General features: G+C 35.7%; 1 protein-coding gene across 1 annotated transcript in view; it reads right to left on the bottom strand.

Annotated features, from left to right (window-relative positions):
* The window catches only part of CHID1 (chitinase domain containing 1), a 94731-nt gene that overhangs the window by 45866 nt on the left and 23552 nt on the right, over nucleotides 1–25313 (bottom strand). Inside the window, exons 9-10 of the mRNA XM_021555174.2 lie at nucleotides 13403–13501; nucleotides 12062–12217 (exon numbers count right to left, since the gene is read on the bottom strand). Of these exons, the coding sequence (XP_021410849.2) occupies nucleotides 12062–12217; nucleotides 13403–13501 (255 nt within the window). The remainder of the gene's footprint in view (nucleotides 1–12061; nucleotides 12218–13402; nucleotides 13502–25313) is intronic.

Genomic DNA, 25313 nt, shown 5'->3' on the forward strand with positions numbered 1-25313 from the left:
TAATTTTAAGTGGTATCTTTTCAATTTTAGATACAAGATCACTACAAAAGCACAAGCTGCATATTGAAATTAATGTCAAGCTGTTCCATCTGTATTAAAAATCTCAACAGTTGCCAAAGTTCAAATGTAGATCTCTTACCAGTAATACCCCTGGAAGTAAAATACATACATGTTTGCTTTTCTAACAGCTCAAATAAAGAGAAGGAGGTTAAATAAGCTGCTAAGGCTTCACAGTGAAATCAACAGTAGCGAGAAAGGAAATGAAAAAGAGCAGATATCTATCTATCTGTTAAAAATTCTGCCTTTTCACCATTATACTCCTTTCCTTTCCCTTTAGAAACGTGACCTTGATTTTTTTTAATCTCACTAGCTAAAAGAACAGGGGTCTCTCTCCAGGGATCCATCTTCTGAATAGGTTTTCCTATCATTTGCTTTCCAAACTCTAGAACAGTTCTAGTCTCATACAAAGTTTTGCTTTGGAGGTGATGGGAGGCTTGGCAGCCCCTGACATAGCACCATTAGATATAAGGCAAATAGAGGCATATTAAATACAGGTTTAATAAAAATACTGTCAGAGGAAAGGGAAATATTTGTGCAGCACTGCTCTCCTCAGATACTATGTTGGCAGTGGCCAGTAGTGAAGGACTGCAGGCCTCAGTCTGACTGTCCCAGCAAAAAACATTTTGAAGGTGGAAAGCCCAATGTCCAAAGGTCAGGTGGCTTAAAGAACAGCTTCAATTTGGAATAATTAAAGCTGTCTTTAAACATAAATAGACATTGCTTGAAGGAAGCAGAAAAGGCAAGGCAGATCATTTAGTTAAAAGCATAGGTACAGGCAATGAGATTCAGAAGTTCTGGTCAAAGGTCTCAAATCCATCCCTTTAATTTGACAAACAGTATCTGGTGTTCCTTTTTGTTATAATAGTGGAATAATAATTCCAGGTAAGTATTCCATTGATAAATGATTATTATTCTATTAAACTTGGAGATAGAACTATAGAAAAGTAGTCACTACGCTACGACAATGTGGCAAAAATATAAAGGAAATAAAAGAAGGGAAAATGAGATTTAGTGTGATTGCACTAGAACATTATAACATGGTCATCCACAATGTACCTTACACCCAACACCTTAATACTACAACCACCTGTGGTTTAGGCATCTTTAAAAATACAAATGTATGAAATGGCAAGATGCTCCAAAATTTAACAGCTGTGAAAGTTTACATGCAGAGAATCACTGTGCCACATACTGGAATGAGCAGCTGTATAAGGAAGTTAAATTCAGAATTTGAGAATTTTGTAGTAAATAGTATATAATTCTATCACTTACGCCACTATTTCATGTTTGGTTTTTTTTTCCTTAATGGCCCAGAACCTGTGCAGGAACTGTCAACCTTTTTTTTTTTTAATCAAATACAACTCAGACTTATTTCTGCAAGGATTTCCCCCCATATTTCTACAAATATTGGTAGTTAAACTTAGCCTTAACTGGGTACCAGAAAATACAATTAGATTGTGGAAAGCAAAATCAGCTAAAACTGATATAATAGTATTGAATAAATAAATAAATATACCAGCATTTTTCAAATTATACATTTATATAAATGAGGGAAGGTTAATTTCAAAGGCCTTCTGTCCCCTGATCACTCTTCCTGTCATTATGTGTGATTTTGTGCCAGCTGAGGACTCATTTTCATGAACAAGTAGCTTTTCATTGGATGCAAGCTTTATGTGTAAAATATGCTAAAATAGGTAAATATCAAATGTGTTTCTCATTCCCAATAACAATCAAAATTAATGATTCTAAGTTGAAACTTTAATGTGAAAATAAGCTCTGGAATAAATTCATTATCCTGTTAACAAAGAGTTTAATTGTATAAATCAGCATATTTTAAAAAATCAGCTCAAGAAACATTCTATTACTAAAATTTAGATACCCAACAATTAAAGCTGCCAAAATACTTCAATTGCAGAGATTTCCAAACTCATGAAGGAAAGGAGAGAAACATTTAAACAGCAGGTAATTTAATGTCAGAATCCAAAAAATATTCAGAACAGTGGCCAAAATATAAACAATCAAGCAGCAAATATGCCCTAGATTAGCTAATACTACTCTAGTGGTCTATGAACACATTCTGGAATTTGGACACTAAGGAGATGGAACAAACAATTTTGGAAATAACTCATTCTTAAAATTTCAAACCCCCCATAAGTATCAGAGTGAATTACATTGGGCTGCATCAGTGTTTTTTCTACACAGAATGTACATAAATAATAGCACCACAATTCTAAGGATAACTTCCCATCAAATCCATGTGAACAGAAAGACTCCAATTTCAAATGGTAGCTGTCAACATGTAGCAGAGCAGAAGAGGTGACTGTAAATTGTGTCCAATGCAAAGAAGGGAATTCCAGTAACTAAATGCAGAGAACTTAGAGAAAGTGAATGGAAATTGTTTAGAATGTAAATCTGAGCAGCACATGTGAAAATATGCACACTAATGTAACTTCAAACAAATGGCTTCAGGTAATTTCCTCCATTTAATTTTTTTCCATGCTCTAAAACCACAGCTATTTCTGATAACATTTATTCTTCTTTATTGCAACTAAAAAACACATCTTTTCCGGCTCAAGTACAAGATTTCTGAGTTCTTCAGAACAAATTGTTTCATCTGTTGCCACAGACTCCCTACTGTTTAAATCTATCTACTAATGCACTTGAAGATTTTATGTTCCTAATCTACTTCTATTTAAACATCTCTTTCTCATAGTACTATAAAACATATTCTAATAAAATACTATTCATCCTGGAAGACACTCCTGTACATAGCAAAGGATGCCATCAGTCCTTTATTATACAGCTTGATAACAACCATTTCACAAAAGACTAATGGCAAACAGTTTCTTTGCAAATTAACAGTGGTTTACTTTAGGTAAGCTCATAATTCAGTATCAGATTTTTGCTTTAAAAACCCACAGATTTTCAACTATTCTTAATACGTTTGCTAAATAAATGCTGCCAGTCAGCTAGAGAGTTCCAGGCACATCTTATTCTTAATTTTCCCTTTATGGATGCTCTCAAGAAATACTCTAGAGGTAAGAAGCAAGATGAAAACTTCATTTTTGGAAAGAGGTTTTCAGAGCACATTGAATTGTATTGGTGGAGTTCCTTGTAATCTTGACAAATTGCCATCAATGATACAGGGCTTTTTTTTTTTTTTTTTTACTTTGGGGAAAGACTAAATTTACATTATATTTAGCAGGCACCTGCATTTCTCCTGACTCAAATTTAACTTGGTTTTCTTAAGACTATGTTGCTTTTATGGATAGTTTTCATCACCACATTCATCAGATTTCTTTCATGATGACATTTGTGAGGAAGAATAAAAAAACAAGCTAAAATACTCCTGAATATAAAACAGAAAAAGTGTCCCACAGATACTGCCATACTGGCTATGCCTTTAAATGGAAGCGCTGTGTTTGTTGCCCTTACCAACTCATAGTTCTAGAAATCCTAAAAATGTCATCTTCAAGCAAGGCTTACAGAGACACTGACACTTAAGATTTAAACAGCTGCAACATGATAACTTCTTTACACATAGAGATGCTTATAGTACTGGTTTTCAGGGTCAACTGTAAGAGAAATTACACATGACAAACAATTTCCCATTCATCTCTAACTATTCTACCCATTCTCCTGTCTCTTAATTCATGTTCCCAAGAAAAAGAATTGTCCAGGAGTCCTTCAATATGCAAACTCAAATACAGAAATAAAGCCAGGATAAACTAAACAAGAATGCCTGGACTCAGCTAAGACTCTGTGTAAAATTCAGAGGAAAGAAAGACTTCTAATTCGTAAGTAAGCAGCAATCAAGGTGATACGAGATCCTCACAACATATTTATAACTCAAAATTACAGTGGTGACCATAGAGACAGCATGATCCCCTAATGTTTTCCTCATGTATTCGCTGGGTAATGAGGGCTCAGCAAGGCAGTTTGCAATGATCAGACTGGTTTCCTAGGTTTGGTACATAAAGGGCTCCCTAAAGATGCAGGACCCATTGATTTCTCTCCATATGCTTACAATCCACAAATGCTAAAACCTAGGACCAATTAAATAGATTTTTATTATCAATAGGCATTTTCACTTCTGCTACCAATACCAAAATACATTCCACTTCTATAGAGTTTGCTCAAACTGTCCAGTGGTTTTTTACTATAAAATGCAGAATCCAGTGAAATGTAACTAGACATTTATCCATTAAAATGAATTCAAACTGGTGCATGAATATGGAAACAACTGCTTCATTGACTTTTACATTTCTGGATTTATGGCTCCAAGTGAATAGTGTATGAAGCAGTGTACAGATCTCTAACCCACAACTCCTTCTCAGCTGGAAACACCTTATTTTCTTAATTTACTGGGGCTCAAAGCCCAGGACTCAGGGACATTTGCTTTCACTCAGGGGAAAAAACATTATAAATACAAAGAAACCCTAAAAATAAGACAATCTCCTTTAGGTTTTAACCATTGCAGAAAATTATTTTCTATTCAAAATTGCAGGCATCATCTGCCATCTACACTGTATTAGAGGCTAGCAGTAGGACTATCCCCAGCCTCACCCAAACTGAGTCACAGAACTTAGAGAATCCTCTTTAATCCTCTTGCCTGCTCAATATCCTCACTCACAAGCAGTGAAGAGGATGCACCTGCTCTAAGCCAGGCAGTGCAGTTACCTTGAACTTTACAGGGAATACCACTCTGGAATTATTTTCTTTTTCATCTAAACCTTAAGGATAGGTAAATAACAAAATACAGAAGCTACTGGCAAAAGGTTTACAAAGATGTAGTATATGAAGAGATTTTTACTTTTTACAAATACAGTTTCTTTCTAAAATAGTGTAACAAAACAAACATTTGGTTTAAACACCAAAATACATACATAAAACTGTAAGAAATGGTTAACTATATGGGTATACATGGTAACTAAGGAATATATTTATGATATATAGATATATTATTGGCATATTCTAAATTTCACTGAATTTTCAAGTAACTAATTTGTAATATTTTTTATTATACTGTATTTTTAGTAGACATAGTATCAAATCTGTCTGGATTTCCTTTTTAGCCATGAACAACCCTGCATTCCAGCAACATCCTGAAAAGCAACGGCCCTATTTTTAGAGCCAAAAACCCAAAAACTTATTTTAGGTAAGATTTATGACTCAACATTTTTAGATCTAGTCTCCTAATGTGGGCATGAATTAATTTAGGGTGGAAAAACCCTACTCTGTTTGCTGGTACTACTAATATTCCGAAATAGCTCAGAGAATCATAAAGAAAAAATTTATTGGACATTGTACCACTACTGAATGTTATCACCAGAAACCTTATTCAATCATCTGCTGTAAAATACCAAGTATAAACAAGCTGTTTGCACAAATCAAAAGCTGTTAATGTTGTGGAACACACTTGCACTTCTATTACTTCAAAGACTGTATAGCTATATGCTCCATTACTATTTCCTGTAAGTAATACTTCAAGGCTTCAAAGCTATTCCAAAATCTTATATATTTCCACACTGGCTCTTCACTTGGTTATTGAGTCCTTCTGTTGGCAATTTGATCACTCTGAATACTTTGCTGCTGTGATTACTACTTTTCACTGGAATTGCAATAAACATGCACATTTATTCTTGCCCTCTGAAAAACTGTGCGTAAAAAAAAATCTTGAGAAATGCAGTATTATTTTTAGAGAAATTTTTCCACTGCCATATGCAAAGAATAATGCTTTGTAACTTTACCTTATTTTCTTTTTTCACTGTACTGCTTAAAAGCATTGTGTCAAAATGAAAGGAAGCATTTAGATTGTGTGATTCTGCCTATATCAAACTTTCAGCTCACATCAGGATGGAACTTTTACTAAAGCTAGCACCAGGCTTTAGTTTGCACCATGGAGAAGTCTCAGAGGGCACAAAAAGGATGCTTTATTTGGATGAAACAACTGGAGCAGCACTCAAATTGTTAATGAGTTCCAGCTCATGGCACCAGACCAGAGTCACCTCCAAGGAAAAAGCCCCAAAGGCTCACTGGAAGCACTGGATCTCCAGCACCACTTTTGTGGCAGTCAGCTTGAATAGCTAGGTAATAAAGACATAACTTCATCAAAAAAAAAAAAAAAAAAAAAAAAAGCCATGCTTTATCAGGGATTACTTTATGTTCCAGAGATTGCTAAATAAAGCTTTGGAAAGGGTGCTTTTTAGCAAATGAAGGAGTATATAGTTATCTTCCTATAAATTCAACCAACTGAAATTACATTTGAGTTACCAAGAAAGTTCATTTCCACTTTTAAATTGGTGCTGATGATATTCAGATCAGTTTCCAAAGGCCTATAGAAATTTATATAAAACTTGATTTTAATTGTGACTGCTTCCCCAACAATCATGGCAATTCAATTCATTGAAGAGATTTATGTTAAAATCTTAAATCTTCAGATAACAAAGTCTGAAAAATCTGTTTAAGATCAGAAAAACTCCAAGGTACTTGCTTTTTAAAGAAAAGCTTGCTTGCTAAAAAAACCCCAAGTCTATCCTGCACATCAAACAGTGCATCACCTTGAACAAAATACAAGTTATCTCACTACTGCCAGTTTTCTAGTAAAGACAATAGGCAATCAATCTAAAACTCCTGGATCTGTTTTTGGTTTTTTTGGGGTTTTTTTTTGTTGTTTTGTTTTTTTTTTTTTTTTTTTTTTTTTTTTTTTTTTTTTTTACTTTGGGAAAAGGTCCAAAACTCTCCCACTTTCCCTGTTTAGAAATAAGAGGGAAATATATTCACATCTGGAGCCAACACCTTAGGTCATGCATCCATGTCAGTGGTGGGTAGGTCCCAGTGTAGCTGATAAGTTTCACCCAGGCTGCTGTCTTTTGGCTCCAAAAGAGGATGCCATGCCTACAGAACTCATAGATTCCCAGAGGAATCTATTCTGCACACAATCCAACACATGAACACAGTGCACTGGCCCAGCTCTAGGTATAAAGTCATTCAGCATTTTCAGGAGGTCCTTTTTATGCTCATTCCCAACTGAATTGCAATGGAACTGAACACAAGGAGTATCTTGTAAGGGACAACCAACACCAGGCAAAATTAATGATTACCCTTTCAGCACTAAGCATGAGACAGGATGGAGACATTGGAGCAAAGGGATTAACAGTGAAATGATCTGGATACACACATGGTGTCACCTGTTTTATATCCTTTGTTAATTATCATGTATCTGAAGAGATTCAATCTGAGCTAGGACTGCCTTTAGGTCCACCCTTAGTGATCCCACAAACCCAAAGAAGCTACCAAAGCAATGAGTTTCTTTCACTTTACACTGGGCACAAACTACCACATGCAATTCTAAGGGCATAAGTAAATTTAGCTTACAGTAAACGTTTCTGGCTCTTAGTTTTAAACCACAGAATTATTTTTCCTAATTTTATCATGCTATCTTCTAATGGTTGGAGGACAAGACAGTAAAGAATGGCATCCTTATTATTTTGTCATTATTTAACTGCCTAAATATTGCCTGTAGCAAATTTACTATTAAAAAACACCATGGCAGATGGAGAAAAGCACATTTCACAGTAACATGCCCACCATTTAAAATGTACATCACAACTGACTAGTTTTTTAGATTCACAGAGATATATACACTCACCCACAGCCAATGCCATTGTACAACCAAACCTGGGAACCAATCATTTGCCTAACAAACAAAAGCTACCTTTCCCTCATTTCAAAAGAAATAAGAATGTGTTTTACATAAAAACAATTGTGACATCTTTTTTTATTTATCATCACACAGTAAATTTGGATAAGCCGAAATATGACCCATAATTTTACTTTGTAAAATTCTATCTACCTTACATGAACTAACTGGTCTTACACTTTCAGCTAACAGCTCAATCTGTTAGCTCAATCCTAAAGGGAGAGAGGGATAGATACCAGAGACACATACCAGAATATTCCAGAGAGAATTTAATAGAATAAAACTTTTCGAACACTCCGAAAATATTTAGACATCTGTAATACTAATAACTTCTGATAAAAGAATAATAAAAGAAATAACTTCTGATTCTGAATAACTAATAAAAGAAATAACTTCTGATTCCAGGCCCAATTGTAACTTCCACATGTCACTGCCATGATTTACCATCTGACCCAGCAGTACAATTTAAGAAGAAACAGCTTAGCAGTTTCTTCAGTAAAGAGAAGAGGTGGACAAAAGGTCAAGCTGTTCAGTCCTACAAAGCTAATTGGTACATTAGTTTATTTGAAACTTTAGTATCTCCCAAAAATCCCATGAACTATGAAAAAAATGTATTAAATCAGGATACAGAATCCTGGCATACAGGCAAGTAAAAGAAATCCTGAGAGAATTACAGCACAAAGAGAAATGTTGTAAATCTTTGCAGCTTCAAGAGAGTTCCTGGCACAAGCTTTTTGCTAACTTCCATAAGACAAAATCATGAGTCACAGTCGGCCCAAATCTTAAACTACTGCTTATAAAGACACTGCCATGACAATTCAGAGAAAAAGTTCGCCTGTAACTGTTTCTAAGTACCATATTTTATGTTGTATTTACAGAATGGCAGGCAGCCAATGAAATTCTCAGTGGAACTCTACATCCTCACATAGCTTGCAAGTCATCTTATTTTCTATCTCTGAACAGCACAATGCATTGTAAAATTAGTTTCTCCCTTGCTTCAGCTGGCAATTTACTATATCAATCTTCTTAAATGTTTAAAATTAACATAAAAGTCCTTATTCAGATTACCTTAAATAAAAGATAAGCACATAGAGCATTGTTTCATAATAATAGAGTTATTCACATATCTATTTTCAATGGCTACATTTAGAACAAAAGCAGCTTGAAGACAGAATATATTCAAAAGTTACACAGAGCCAGGTGGAACATTAGAGATTGTATCTTCCTTCTTTCAACACTATTAAAAAAAAAAAAAAAAAAGGACAAAATGACATTATCACATGAAACTTAGCAGAAGGGGGCTCAATCAAGAATTTTGTGACACCATTGACACATGACAGCCTTTGATTTATATTTCTTTTAATTCACAATGAAGTTTACGTGCTCCCTTCTGGCCCAGGTCACAATGGACATAGATTTTAGGTGACACGGAATGAAAAACAGTTAAACTGCTGTGTAACCTCCCATGAGAAGGCAAAACAAAACTGCAACTGAAATGTAATGTCCCAATGATTAAGAGAGATTCTGTAGAATAAAGGCAGAAAAAGTACATTGGAGGTCAGAAGCTCATGAGATTGAGAAGCTTGCTGACCTATGGCAGGTCTCAAAAAGGACTCAAAGGTAAAGATCTCTTGGAAAGACTAACCCATTTCTTCAGCTTCAGAGTATACTGAAAAATTATTTACCCAAGACATACACTTGTAAGGTGAAGAAGAAACGCTGTCAGGTCACAGTATCAACAGAGGATATGCTGGAACAAGGTGATCACTAGGAAAGCAGCACCAGATGGTTATGTTCAGACAGGTTTTTAATATAGTGGAAAGTTAGAATGACTGCATCTCTGCATTTTAACAACTCAGACACCTGATTCTTGACAGCCAGAGGGCAGAAAACATTGCCAGAAGCACTAGAGGTGATTTGAAGAATCACAAACTGAACACTTTTATTCCCATCTTAGGATTTCATAAAAATTATATCAGGAAATATACACAGGAATGCAGCTTCCCTGCAGCTAACCAAACAGTACTTGGTTGATTAAAGCACCAGAAAGTGCTGTAATCTCTGTGATTGACTCATTGTATTAATAAGTAATAGTTGTGCCTGAGCTTTAAGAAACAAATTGTTGCTCCAAATATAAATTGTAGTTCCTATTGTAACAACACCCAAGGACAAACTATATTGTGCTGCTGTAGGAGAGGAATTGTTTTCATTTAATTTAATCTTGAGATATATCTATGTATACATATATGCAAGCATATACATATATACCTATTACTTCTTATTGTGTGCATGAAGGAAACAGGATATTACACAGAAAGCCTGTATATCTTTGCAAGTATACCTTCTACCTCCTACCTTTATATTACATTCTGCAATAAAAAAACCACTGCCAAACAATATGTTAGGCAAAGAGGAGTTCTATTGTAAGTTATTTTATGAATTTTTTGACTTAAAAAAATATGTAGTGAATGAAATCGACCTATATTCATCATCTCTTTCCATCACATAATTCCTATCCTAAAGAAAAACATGAACACAAGAGCAGCATAGATTTCTGCATTCTGCATGCAATTCTTTACACTTTACTAATAACCAATTACGGTTCATAATACACTATCATCAAACAACTTGAGAGTACACAGTTTGCCACTGAATCTTGCAATTTTCCATCTCTCTTCTTAAAGAGGATCAGATTTCAATAAATATGTTTCAACAAGAAATGGTGCACCTTAGTGTGTGCCAAGGAGCATTGACATGCTGGAGACTTGTACTTGGAATAAATTTCATATGCAAAAACTTGAGCAGAAATCTACAATAAAGAAGATGACACATACCAGACTGCACTTAATTGAGTAGACTTTGAATTAATTTTAATACCAGTATTTTAACTCAGCTTCACTATCACTACAACATATGGACAGTGCCTTAAAGGTGAAATGCATCAGTCCTTCAGCACTTTTTGCAGGTCAGACGACTTCCTTACAAATGGCCTGATACCAATTAAGTGGCAGAAAGCTTATTTTACACTAAAACCCCCTTTTTTCTTGTTTTGTGTGTAAGAAGTTTGGCCTATTTTGAAGCTATTTTACTTTGAGTCTATTCTACTTTTACATTACTACATGACATATACAACTGTGGATGCTTAGAACTGTATTTCTGGAAAAATAAACATAACCACTGACCAACGGGTAACACAGCAAAGAGAAAATTGATGTGTTTTATGCATAAATTCAAATCCTCTTGAAGACTTTGTCCAGAACCTTGAGTCTGGTAAATACCTGGAAAACTACAATCTCATGATCTGTCAGTGAATAATGTTAACAGAACCGTACTGTGCACCAGTGTCCTACATACAGGTAAATTGCCTCTTTCAGTAAAACTTAAAAAACTTTAAAAAAGAAGAGCAAAATTTTTAAAGCTTAAAGTTTTATACATGACTCTTGGCTAGGGTATTTTTGCCATTAATTAAAAAGCAACATGAATTAATACTATAACATAGTTCAGAAGAACCTGTGAAAAGTAGATGCCATCCTATGCACAGTGATTTTCAACTGGAAACTTAATTTCAAAAGCTGCATTTCAGAAAAAGGCAAGAATGTTTTATTCTGCTAGATAGCGTTACACTCCACTCGCAAAAGGAGCTGTAAATATTACAGTGAAGCTACATAACTTTGATGAGCTTGTATAATCAGGTCTGTAAATCAACAATGCTTTGACAATTGAGTATTCTTCCTGCCTAATCATCACCACAAACTTCCCAGAAGTAATTCTGGAATACTTGTTAAATACCTTTCTCTGTAAACAATGGCTTTATTTTCCCCTTTTCTGTTATTCAGTCAGATTCAGAGATCAGCACTGGAAGCTTGCTCTTGGAAACCAGTATCAAATTTCAAAGTAACAGGTAACAACTTCAGAAGCTGAGAGAAAGAATCATTAGGACAACTGCAGGAACCCCCAAAATTATGCCAAGCATAAGAGAATACTGCAGAACATTTTAAACACAAAGATGGCAACCTGCATGTACCAGCATGAATAGAGGAAAGAGGGAAAACTACACAAACCATTTCTGCATATGAGTTCTGACAGGATAACTGTGCCATCTATCTGCATTTCTGTACAGAGAAGAGAAGTTACAGGTCTTACCCTAACTAGTGAGCTACTATTCCATGTGCAGATTTATCACTTTTGCCATTTTTGTGTCATTAAGTCATCTATATTTCTGAACAAGAATACTTGTGAATTTCTGATTTTTCTGAGAATACATCATACAGAAGTACTTACTATCCAGAGAAGTCATACCTGCTGCCAAGGATTGGCTCCCCAGAGGTTCCCAAAGCAGAATAGTCCATGCCATAGAAATTCAGTCCTAAAAGTATTTTATTCCTCCATTTTGAATCAGGATCCAGTACTTCAACACAAGCTCGTACCCAGGGAAGGGGGGAATTTGGACCAGGTCTGTTAAGTTAGCAAAAATCAAACAGGCTGTCAGAAAAAGTACATGTTCACACTCAGCCTTCTCTTTTTGGCCAGTGTAATTGTAAAAAGAAAATTTTGGCACACAAAAATCAGTGAAGATAAACCTATTAATTCTATCAATGTTAAATGCACATTCTTCTATAGCTTGAAGTGCTGATACACAAAATATGATTGCCCCACTCTTGACTTTTTTATTCAATTCTAAGTTGAAAGAGTCACAGAATTCCTTCCTAGGTGTAAGAAAAGGTTTCCCTCTAGCACACTGCTACTTGGCCTTGCACAACGCATATGCTATAATCCAAAACTCTGTATGACTTCAGGTTTTTTTTCTCAACATTTTTACAGCAATCTGGCAAAACATACTGGGACAAAAATCGACCATTTACTTGCAGAAGGAACTGTAAAATTAGTGACTGGTAAGAAAGACAAGTTTCAATGATTGTGTAACATTTATGGGAAAAAAACTACAAAGTATCTAACAAAAACCTAAAGGAAGAAAAAGAATATAGCCTTAATACACAGATTAATTGAATTGTCATGTACATAACATCAGGATATTGTGCTCATTCCATTCCTACCTCACTGGAGAGAAGAGCAGGCTCTCTCTCAAATATTAACATGACAAAAGGCACTCACTAGCATGGTAACAAGAAGAGTATATCCCAGTCTTACAAATATCAACATCTGTTACTCCCTACTGATTATCTGCCTTAAAGCCTTCATGATACCTGTGCCATTAAAACTCAACATGCTAACACAGCAGAACAAAATTGCTGGGAAATGAAGTATCAAGTGTTTAAAGCTAATTTGTTTGACAGTGTATTATTAGTGTACCTATCCTGCAGAACTGTGCTAAATAACTCAAAAAGAGTTATTTAGCATGGAAAAGAGTAAGTTACCCTTTTAAAAAATTGCCTTTTTAGCTTGAGTCTTGCATAATATCCACACCCCAGATACACATTGCTGTTAAAAATGTACTGAGTTAGCTTCTGGAAAAATAATCTATTTCAATTACTAATCCAGAACTAAAGTACCATACACATACAAAGCGCTATCCACTTTACTAGGAAAAAAAATGAACTTGTACTGTAGATTTAACAGACCTCATTAGGAATAAGCTCCTTCAATGATCTTTCTGATGTCAGATTTATTCAGGAATCTTACCGATGTGCCGAATAGTCATACGTCATGAGACTGAAGCTGTCTATTGATGAGGCCAACTGATCAAATTCTTTCTTTGTGAACATTCCTGGCTGGTTGGTCCTTTCAAAACAAAGCAAAACAGAAACAGGAGGAGACAAATTACAACAATGACCAGGCTTATTCTCTCCTTTGGGTTTCGTACCATTTGATCACATAAGAAAAATATTTCATTCTGAGGTGGCAAAAAAGTAAAATATATATTTCAGTGACATTTTTGTAATCAACAGCTAAGGAGAAAAAAAAAAAGCAATGCTATGGAGGCGGCTAGTGGGAAGAGTCATACTTCCACAGCATACTTACCAAATAAGCATTTCCAGCATGACTACAATAGTGATTATAAGGGCTGTAGACTAATCAAATTGCCTTAGGTAGCAATCAATTGAGCTCTAAAAGCTTTTACAAAACCTTTAATTGTTTGGGCTGTTGAACTGTTTTTGAAACTTAAAAAACTAAGTTTTCTGAGACATATTTAAATAAATGGATGGGTGCAGCTCTTAATAGAAGAATATAAACCAGAGATAATTTTTTTATTGACCTCAAAAAGAACAATTTCAGTTTATACCACACTTAAGAAAGAAAACTTGTTTTCTTTAGACAAAAAACAGGTCCATTTCTTACTTCAGACAGAGGAGAAGAAAGAAGAAATCCATTCCATGACCTTTTCTAGAAAAAGTCTAGTTTTTGCCTTCAGCATATCTTGGTATGAAATATGGAAAACCATTCTTCCCCCCTTTTCTTGCTTACTCTTGTTTTACAAAATATATACCTGGATTAATATCTACCTTATCTTCATGGATGAAGGAGTGTACATTTTGTCTGTTTTGGACTCAGAGAAGCTATTGACGTCCTCCAATCATTCAAGATGGAAACAATTAATTCACACAAGTTGCCTGAAAGCGTTGAATTTGTTTCAAAGAGAACTTGGAATTTCAAAATAGCAGCACAAACAGCACAGCAGGCAACATAAGGCAACCTTAATCACATTGCAAAGATGGGACTGGACTAAAATGGAGAGGCTTCTGCCAGAAGAACCCTGCCCTCAACCAGAGGGCTCTGAAGCACGCTAACATGAGACAAACAGGAAGAGAAGTAGGATATCATCCCAGCAGATAGGAGGACATTGCAAAATAAGAAAAAAGGGTAAAAAAATGTAATTTAACAGCTAAAAACTCTGTGGTGCATCTCTGCCATTTAAGAGGCAGACTAGAGAGCAGAGGAGAGAGACTGAAGAATCCAGACTTTCCCAATACTATCAGGAACTGCTACTTGAGCTAGAAAGTAGAAGCCAAGCCTTGTCTAGGCAAGGTATGCTTTTAAAACCACTCACGTTCCATCTTAAATGTAAAAATGAAAAAGATGTTCAGTGACAGATGCAAGTAATAAACAGAAAAATCACATATTTTGACCTTTATCCCTTTTGGATCAGCGTGCAAATTCTACATCCAACAATATGTGATGCATGGATCACCAGAGCATAACAGTGTTCATTTATCAGTTCACAAGGACACTTTGTGTTCCACTGCATAAGAAAAGAGGTGAACAAAATGCAGGTTACAAAATAGGGCAGATTAAATCACATAACATGCCTGTCAGATTTTCAGAACCAGTGATATACTGGTCACAGGAAGGAGCAATCCCATGCTTTTCCTTCAAGGGTTGTAACAAATTTTTTAAAAATCTTCACTTCTGGAACCTACTGGTAGACCTCAGGCTTTTTTTATAGTCATCTGCTTGTGATGTACTGCAATTGCAAACTACAGTTGTTCTACAAGAATTAAAATAATAAATATGTATTTGAAACAATGTTATAGCAACTTGGATGTCTGTAGGCAAAGCAATTTCCCAGTGCAAACTTCAGCAAAACACATTTTCAGTAAATTGATTGTGATTACTCCTGAAGGGAAAAAACATAAAAAGTAATTATAATGTGTATTAGATATTAGGGCAAGTTGGATTGCTTTATAGATTTAGCCAGGTAGTACTTTAATGAAATTTGCATGTATAACTTAAGAAGAAACCCACAGGTTAAAATGGATATTGCCATAATTTTGTCCAAAGCAATTTTATAACTCAACCACTTCTGTTACAAAGGAATGCCATATGGGTGGCAAGGGCATAAATTTCAACTTGGAACAAACCTAGCAGCAATGAATATACTTTGTCAATTAATGTATAGTGTTAAAACAGCAGCACTCTTCAAAAAAACAAGCATGACTCACCAGTTCAATTAATAGTCAACTCTGCTCTAGTCAAGCACTTTGGGAAGCTCCACTGGAACAAAACCAGGACTATTTGAGTCATGTCTTTAAAATTGCTCTGAGACAAGGAAACAGGCATTCAGAATAAAACCCAAATATTTTTAAACAGCTATTATACTTCAAATTGGAGGGTTTTCAATCATTCTGATATATATGTAAACTTAATTCAAAAGCAAGTATGTTCTCCTGACTACTTTGTTGAGAAATCCAGCATGGAAAGTCAGGAGACTTGGCACAGAATACGCGAAGTCCATGAAAGTAGTACTTTCCAAGTCTAAGTCAAAAGCTTGTCATTCTTCTAAACTTCTAATACCATTTCCAAAATAGTCAGTGGCAGAAGCTTCATCATTCTTTATTAGCTCTGTACAATATACATAGAATCACAAAAAATGCAAAGCTGAAAGGAACTCACAAGGAACATCAAGTCCAACCCCTGGCCCTGCACAGGACAGCTCTGACAATCTCCCCATATACCTGAGAGCATTGTCCAAGTATGTCTTGAACTCTGTCAGGCTTGGTACAAGCTTAGTGACCACTTCCCTGGGGAGTTTGTTCCCAACCACCCTCTGGGTGAAGAAACTTCTCCTAAGGTTCCAACCTAAACCTCCAAAAAAACCAAAGAAAAAAAGAGATTGTATTTAAGTTACCCTAATTTGCTAAAACATTCAAGCCGAAATCCCTCTGTCTTGGATAGAATTTGGCATAACTTACCCAGTTTGCTGAATATTTCCAGTCTGCTAAACTGGGACAGACTCCATTTTCACTTAGGATTACTTTTTATACATGGCTTGTTTAATTTTAAAACTTTATAAAGAAGATTAAGAGACACTGCAGAATGAGAGGTGAAAGTAACAACTGAGTTTGCTCTGCAAATCTGCTCTTAAAACTTCCACTGGTCTAGAGTAAGCCAAGGCTCCTCTCAGCCCATTTGCAAAACCAGACCCAAATTCTTCATCCAAGATCCTGAAATCCTCCCACATCTTGGAGAAAGATAATGCTGCAGGAGGGGAGGAGAAGGAATGAAAACAGGGTGGAGAAAGGATGCCCCAGGTGGCAAAGCTGGTACCCCCAGCCCCTCAACCCCCAGCCCCCCAGATCATCCCATGCCAGGATTTGCTCCCTGGGGCAGCACTGTTCCATGGTGCAGCGGGACTGGGGAGGCCACATGAGTGATGGGCCTGGTGACATTGCCCTGACCCTACTGGAGCACAGAGCACTGGGATGAAACCAGATTCAGCTATGGATATCCTCAAAGGGTTGAAATTCTCCAGAACTCCTGCTAGTATCAACTACTGCTATTCAGCATCCATGGAGGTTTTCAGTAATCTGGACTGAACAAAATACATGAATGTGAATTATAATCAACTGAAAAAATTAACTATATAAGTTGAATCTACAACCAAGCCTGCTACTCAGTGCATACCCCAATGAAACAGACACTGGGAAGAAAGCAAAGACAAAAGGACAAGCCTGATTTTTCTGGGATTGCTGAAAACCATTGCTTTGCACTATTAACAAGAACCATTTTTAATTTTTTTTTAATCTGAGATACTTGAGGGTTTTTTACCATTAAATAAGCCTTACACTTACTCAGGCAATGCCTCATAGTCACAGGTTTGGTTTGCAATATTATTGAGAAAGCACTGGGGTTTTTAGCTCCTTTCAAAGTAGTTTCAATGTGACAGTACAATATTATGTCTCAACCTATGCAATCAGGCATTATATTGTATTTTAATGTCTTCTTTATCCAATATGCTTTCCATGTTTTGATGAAAGAGCTTCTCTGGCAATGATAAATGCTCTGGTGAAAAGCAGATGCAAAGCTAGAAAGTGTTCAGACTTGAGTCATCACTCAACCTACTTTTCTGATTGACAATTTAGGATCCAAAAATTCATCTTACACTTCATGGTCTACTTTCAGTACAGGGTATGTTGTTTATTTACCTCACACGCATATTTCAGGCAGGGGAAATACCTAAGCAAGACTACACAAATGCAAAGTATGAAGTACATAAACAAATCTCCATAAGAAAAGACATCAAAAGTGTGACAGGTTCTATCACTTACAGAGTGACTTGAAAATGCTCAGACACTAGTAATGAGGATGATATAAAATTCCACCATAAAAGGAAAATCAAATTGTATCCTCTGTCTTATATAATTAATATTTTGAACTAACACTTTGTGGTAAACGTGTTTTCCTTGCTATTGAAAAGGAAAAGCAACTCTCAAAGAAATGAAGCTTTATTTTTTCTTCTTTCTGATTTGAAAAAACTGTTAATATGGAATTATATTTATCGCATATATTTCAATTTTCTGTTTTCTAGAAAAATCTGTTGGATTCTATTTCTAAAATACCAGCCAAATATAAACACTTGCTTAAATTCCTTGGACCAACAAGATTTTCTAATGGATACAATATCTGTTCTTTATGGCATTTTAAAATATTTATTAAAATGGGTAAGAAATATAGACTTAGCCCGGTAAAAATACATATTTGGAATGAATACAAAAAGTGTCTTCCACTCCTGCTCATCATTTAAAGGATAAGGTACCATACATCAGAATTCAGAGAGGTGGCTTTTTACAAAATCTCTACAAAAAATTCTAAAAGTAGAAATTATCAGTGCAGGGAAATTATTAACACTAAGGATAGGAAACAGAGCATGGGACTGCTGGGTGTGCAGAAAGGGGTTGGAAGAACAAAAACATACTGCAAAGAGAAAATGAGAATTTTCCTTTCCAGTTCATTGCTGTTTTAACCTTAATTGGACATATTTTATTCTGTTACATATTTTCCTTTTCACAAACAGTAAAGAAACTGCCTTACACAACATCCACAGAAATCCTTCCCATAAAAAGCTTCCGGAATGCAACATAATCTTTACAAGTTCTCCCTTCAAGTAAGAGAGCAACGGCAACCTGGCAGAACTCACAGACTGACGATTCCCCTGAGAGCATAAATCTTATTTTTACACATTCCTGAGAATTTGTCAACATTTCCCCATGGCACACTGCCACACATATATACAAAATCCCAGTTATTGGGACAACATCACAGACATAGAAGAAACCCACTGTTTTCCTTGGTATTTCCATATACACAGCCTAGAATTCAACAGTCTCTTTTTGGTATTCCACCTTTTCATGTCTAAAATAACTGCAGGGGTGTTTGTTTCACAGCCTAGAAGGTTTATTACCTGAATCTTCCAAATTACATACAATCATATGTCTCAAAATTCCCAGTAATGCTTTACTGATAAATATTTTTGTATGGTGTTGAGTTTGTAGTCTTTCATATTGAAGGACTGGAAAAAAATACTTCAATAATGAAAGCTGCTTTCATTTACTTTCAATTGAATCTACATTCTCAATTACTTCTTGTCTCACTACAATGACTCTCAAAATTAAATAAGGAGAAAAAAGGTCTTTTACCTGACTGCTATTCCCTGCAAGTTCAAACTGCTTTCTTGCAGGATTACCTCACCTTCACCCTCCTTTATAAAAGAGAGGTTTCCTGTATTCTCATCTTTGAATAGCCTTCATAATGGAAAACTGATTGATTTTCTGTTTCCACTATGATTCTATTTCACAAGTCAGCCTCTCAGTAATGACTTAATTTTCTTGTCATGTATAATTTTCTGTAGAGCAACTGTTTGCAAATCTTTCTTCATCTTGAGATATTACTGGTTTTCATAGCTCATTGCAGGTAGGAGCACTACAATATAATGCTACTGCATTTTATGAACACAGACAGCGGAATTCAGTTAATGCACAATCACTGAATAAAAATTCTCTGTTTCTTCCCGCATGAAGTCTGTTCTATAGAAAACAGAAGAAAGAGCTAAATGACTACCCTGTTCATCACACAATTACATTGATAATGAAACAGTCAAATGTGTAACCAAGTTCCATCTGAAACCATTTCCTTTTCCAAAAAAATCCACTTGACAGTTTTGTATGTACACTTTCTCATTTTAGGTTTTTCAAAACTCTCAGGATGACAGCTTACTGAAGTAATTTTCCGCTATCAGTACTTAGAAAACAATTCTACATGGATCCCAGTTTCCATGGATGTTTTGCAACTAGATTTCTGGTGTCCTATAGATGTTTCACTTACAATGCCCTCTTACAGCTGGGTCTAGGGGGAAAAAAAAAGATTTTTTATCTTCATATGTCCGGCTACATCTTTTCATGAAGTAACAGGAACCTACTATTAAAATTCTATGCCTATCTCAATTTGGCTTCTATGCCTATCTCAGTTTGGCTTGAAACTGGTCAAATGCCAAAGAAGCTCTAGCAGAGAGATGAAAAAATGTAAGAACGAAAGCTTACAGACACCTTGTTACCTCAGAAACCAGGCTAAAAACAGAATTAAGGTCTGTCTACAACAGCACTGTATCAAGCAGCCAAGTCAGCAACAGGACCTTGAAACAATACTGCTCTTCAAAGCCATGAACAACAATTACAGATCTAATCCCTGCTGTCAAAAGAACATGACCATATTGAATGTTTAACCAACAAAAGAGAGACCCTCAGGTAGACAAAAGCAGATTTCTATATAGTGGGGGATGAATTCCATGCAGCTGAATGGAGACTGTAAAAAGCACAGCATGTTCTCCATCTCTGACCTCTCTCCCTTAGAAAGCACATCCTCCCAGACACGGAGGCTTTTGCAGAGATGCATGTTACTCAGGCATTTCAGAAAATGCACATGCTCACTGTAAATTCAAGTATCTTCACTAGCCTTCAAAATACAGATTTTTTTTCCCCTGTAATTCCTTTTTAAGGACAAAATGCTGAAAGAGGTGAAGTATGATCCAAACACACTATCTGATCTTGGGACCTACAAACCCAGATCGATATGACAAATCAGAGACTGTACATTTCAAACCCAAAAATGTCCATTGAACCACAGAGTTAAGGTCAGTCCATTTCAGGAGAAACAACACAAATGCCAAGTTAGTATCAATTTCTCCTCCCAACTTTGCTTTGTATTTGACAATCCCTGTACAAAAGTCTTATTCTTCTTAAAATAGAATTAAAAATCAAAGGTTATTCCATAACCTTTGATAAAAATGAAAGGTTATTCCATAAAACCAGTGCAATCACCTCTGGTCATTTACACTCTTCCAGTCATGGTTATTCAGCTGGTTCTACTCAGAGAACACTCTCCCAGTTTCACACTAAAGTGCTGGAACAGATGAGAGCAGAAACAAAAGCAGGATGTTCCCTCTCCTCCCATCTAAAGCCCATCTTAGAATCTCCAAATCTCATTTTGCTTACATAGTATGAAATGACATCTTATTGTTAATAAGTCAGAGAGACAAAAATTATAAAAGAATTAGCAAACAAGAAAGGAGAATTTAAACTGACCGTGTTCAAATTTTCTCCATGGCAAAAATCTCTTTACCAAATTCTCAGATAGGGAAGATTAACATAAATATTTTAAAACCAACAAAACCTAGACAGCTTGACAAGCAAAAAAGTGTAACTGAGTGTTACAAATTCACAACACAAAAGCCCTAGGTGTGCTTCATATCAATGGGGGACTGTGAATTTTAACAGACCAACAAGTGAAAACTTGCTATATTTTTATCAGGAAGCAGAATGGTATTTCTGTACCTAATGAATTTTTTTGCAGAACATTAAGGGCTGGCACTCTTCTTTAATATGGACATCCCATCCAAACCATTGTCTTTGCAGTCCTTGCTCTCCAAACAGGGAGAAGCATGGGATCTGTTCTTGCCATGGAGTAGCCTACACAGTTTTCATGAAGCCAAGCTTATTACCTGTGGCCCATCTGGTTTAAACCAGTAACAGAAGTAAAGAAGGGGAAACATTCCAAGCAATATATGTCCTGAAAAGAAAGCATGAAATCTCAGCATACTGCTAGGGACAAATAAGCCTGAAAACTGCTGTCCTCAGAGCTGAGACATGCTGGCAGACCAGTCACTTACAAATTGTTAAGTTACAGTGTAACTTAAAAAATACAGTGTATCTAAAACTCTGAAGTCAACATAAGAAATACACATTTAACAAAACCAGACAATCTGACTACCAAAGAAGAAAAAATTAATTTTGACACTTGTTGCATTTATCAGTTCCATTTTTGGAAAGGTCAGCTTATCTCCTTTCATGCTGCTACCATTACATTGCTTCAGTCTCTTCACAGGAGCCATTTAAGAAGGACTATGCACAAATGAACATCCACTGTGTCACCATTTGCTTCTCCTCATTTCCAAGCTATTCTAGTGCCATTCATGTCAGGGCTTAATGCCCAGGCAAGCCATGCTCCAATAGCAGAACGTCACACAAAACAAGCTTGCACTCTGGAACATATGAGCCTAATTTAAAAACTCTTAACACACCAAATGTAGCCTTAATTCCTCCTTGCATAAAATGCTCACCATTCATTTTTCTTCTCTTAGTGTTTTGGAAAGTTTTCCAACTTAATACTGAAACTTATGTAGTAATTGCTCTACACCAGCTGGCTCAGAATTGGTAGAGCTACAAATGACAGATATGCAGAGGAATACATTCCACCCTTTCTTCTATTTGGCTGTTGTTAGCTGACCTACAGATTATTTCAATGATTCTCCCCAGAGGAAATTCAAAACCAGATGTGTACACTTGCCTCAGAAGATGTCAGCAGAGTCAGATCTTCATTGCATTGATTTTTTACTGTAAGATATAATCTTTAGAAGAGTCAGCTCTAAGAATAGATTTGTTCCTCTTGAGCCCTTTCTGAATCTGTGCAAAATGTATGGAACAACTCATGGCTGCAGTCAGAGCCATGCTGTACTGAGCTGGCAGCCCAACAAACAGCAGCAAAACCAGGGAAGTCATCAGCAAGGGAAACAGATGTAGTTTAGAGCCATTAACAAGCATCCAGATTTACTGTCACTAACAGAATTCACTTTAAAAAGAGATGTAACTGACAGACCTATACTTTGAGCTTTTATACAGGAAAAAAACATGAGCCCAGTAGCATGACTGAGTAGGATTTAACAGTATTACCATAATTTGAAGACACTGTTAAACTTGTTCCAGTAACTGTTACTCAGTAATCAGTAATAATTTCCTACTGAGTTTTCTGTTCCCCTCAGTATAAACTCGTATCTTAAACTGTATCTTGTGATCTAAATGACACATATTATACAGGTTCTCTAACATGCCATAAAAATGACTACACCAGTCAACAGGGCCTAGACAGCCCTCTTAAGAGTAATTTCTGTGCCTTCTTGAGCGCTGAATTTTATGCACAGAATCTGATTAAAAAATTTCTTGATATGTAACTGTACTTCCCATATTCCTGACAGTCCCTTTTTTTTTTTTTTTTAAGAATACTCACAGGAAGATGAATAACTATGGGAACAACAGAGGTCAAAGTGTTATTACCAACTAGGCACAACAAATATGAAACTCTGCATACTTAGCTTTCAGATTTTCCCTCCCAAGTCCCATTTTCTGTATATTGATTGTGCAATGCAGAGCATATATAGTATATACTTAGTAAGTTTGCAATAAATAAACACCACTTTTACAATTGCTTGCTTTTCTGTGACCTCATTTGTCAAATTGGAAAGAAAAGTGAGAAAGATGTGACATGCGGAAAGCTCAGAAAAATTCAGCAACGGTATTAGTGATCCAACAAAATAAGATTATTATGACCAGGTTTCTCACAAATATTTTAACCTTTCATAATTTTAAGTGAATGTTTTGGTAAAGAAAAATGCTACTTAATAAACAGTATTCCACAAAGTTTGCTTTCTAAAATACTGCTATTTGACATAATCTGGTGATTGGAAACTTCATCTGAAACAAGCAATATGTTTCCTGCTGGTTTGATCCAGCATTATTTACTTACCAAAATTTCAATGCTCTACATTCTGTCCCACATAGTCCTTCTTGAGAATGATGTTAAAAGTAAGTGACGGTTCCCATTTCACTCCAAAACAGACACATGTTAGAAGCTGCTTATAATTTCATTGAATTTGTTTACCATACATTATCATAAAAAGTACCCTGCTGTTTACTTGAACATTCTACATCAGAATTGCTACTTGCCAGAAATACTTCTAAGGGAAACAGTGTGTATATATACACTGGAATAGTATACCAACAAACATATCATTCTGTAAACACAAAATTATGGCAAGGCAATTGAATCAGCAGCAACTTCTAAAGAAGACAGATTACTGATATAAAAAAATATATAATTACAAGTATCTGTTCATAATCAGTTTCTAAAAGACCAAAGTACCTATTTTCTTTATGTAAAACACTGATCAATTGTGGCACCCATTAGGCTGAGGAAATATGAGGTCGATGAGCAGCTATTCCTTGTGTGCTTTTTCTATTTTTCAGTCAAATATGTATATTTATAGGAAAGGCAGAAAAGAGCATGACAGCACTAAGAGAGGGGACAACATGTCTACCCTCCTGCCAATCTTTCAAACAGGCAGAGTAGCAAAACTAAACTGGTATCAACTGCTAGTGGATAGGTGTAATGATTCTGGTAATTTTCATTGCAGAGCAGCTCTACAAAAAAAGGCTGAAGATACTTAAGACAGTACTTCACATCCACAATGTTTTTGCAGCAAGAATAAAGAATAAACTGAGTACCTAAAATGTTAATTTTGAAGAAGTGGCAGTTTAGTGCTGTAAAATACTGATAATACATACCTATAGAAGTTTTAAGTAACAAGAAGAAAAGCTGTAAATTTTTTTTTCCTTACATATGCAAATATGAAATCCAAAGTTGGGGATGCTTGCTGTATTTTGATGAGACAAGAACATGCATTATATTCAAACACTTGAAGATATAAAGTGGTTTGGGTTCCTGTAGCTTTAAAATGAAAGCAACTGCACTACAGCTGTGCATTTCAAGAAGTCAATAAAGAGAGAAATTTTTCTAGAAGCTGTGAGGTTAAATGTACCTTTTATCAGGAAGAAACATGTTTGGTTTTAATTTAAATACTGCTTTGATATATACTGTCAGAAACTAGTCAGGAGATAAATTATTCTAGCTAAACTGTATGCAATTTGACAATAGTAGCATTTTTTGAGAATGTCATGAGGACAGTGACAGTTCCAGTAGTTTGTTTACAATGTGCTTTACTCTTACTAATAATCCCCAACACTGTCCCACAAAGTTGAATGAAACCACCTTGCTCACCGACCTCTGCTTTCTACTTGCAAGTATGTTATTAAAACACAGCCAAGAACAGCAGCTATTTTGCATACAATTACATAAATCAAGGATCAAGGTTTGATATAGCTGGTTATTATTATGCTAGACTTGATAAAATTACTAAAGTATAAAGCTACTTTGTGTTACCTGAGGCTTCTTAAACAATTGAAACAATCTCCTTCTAACACTGTCTTCCATGCATTTTAATTATGATTGATACATACAAAGCTCCAAAGTTTTAGAGGTTTTTCAGCAGATTTTTGCTACTTTTTCTCAGAAATGCAGCAGTAGCTACATCTGTAACTCTAAAACCCTTAATAATGACAAAGTGGGAAGGTGGGGAAATGACAGAGGAGATGCAACTGCTGCAACGGGCAGGAACTTGTCACCATTGCCCCCTATCCCTTAAGTCACATGT

Source organism: Lonchura striata, chromosome 6, assembly GCF_046129695.1.
Source record: "Lonchura striata isolate bLonStr1 chromosome 6, bLonStr1.mat, whole genome shotgun sequence".
Lineage (NCBI taxonomy): Eukaryota > Metazoa > Chordata > Aves > Passeriformes > Estrildidae > Lonchura > Lonchura striata.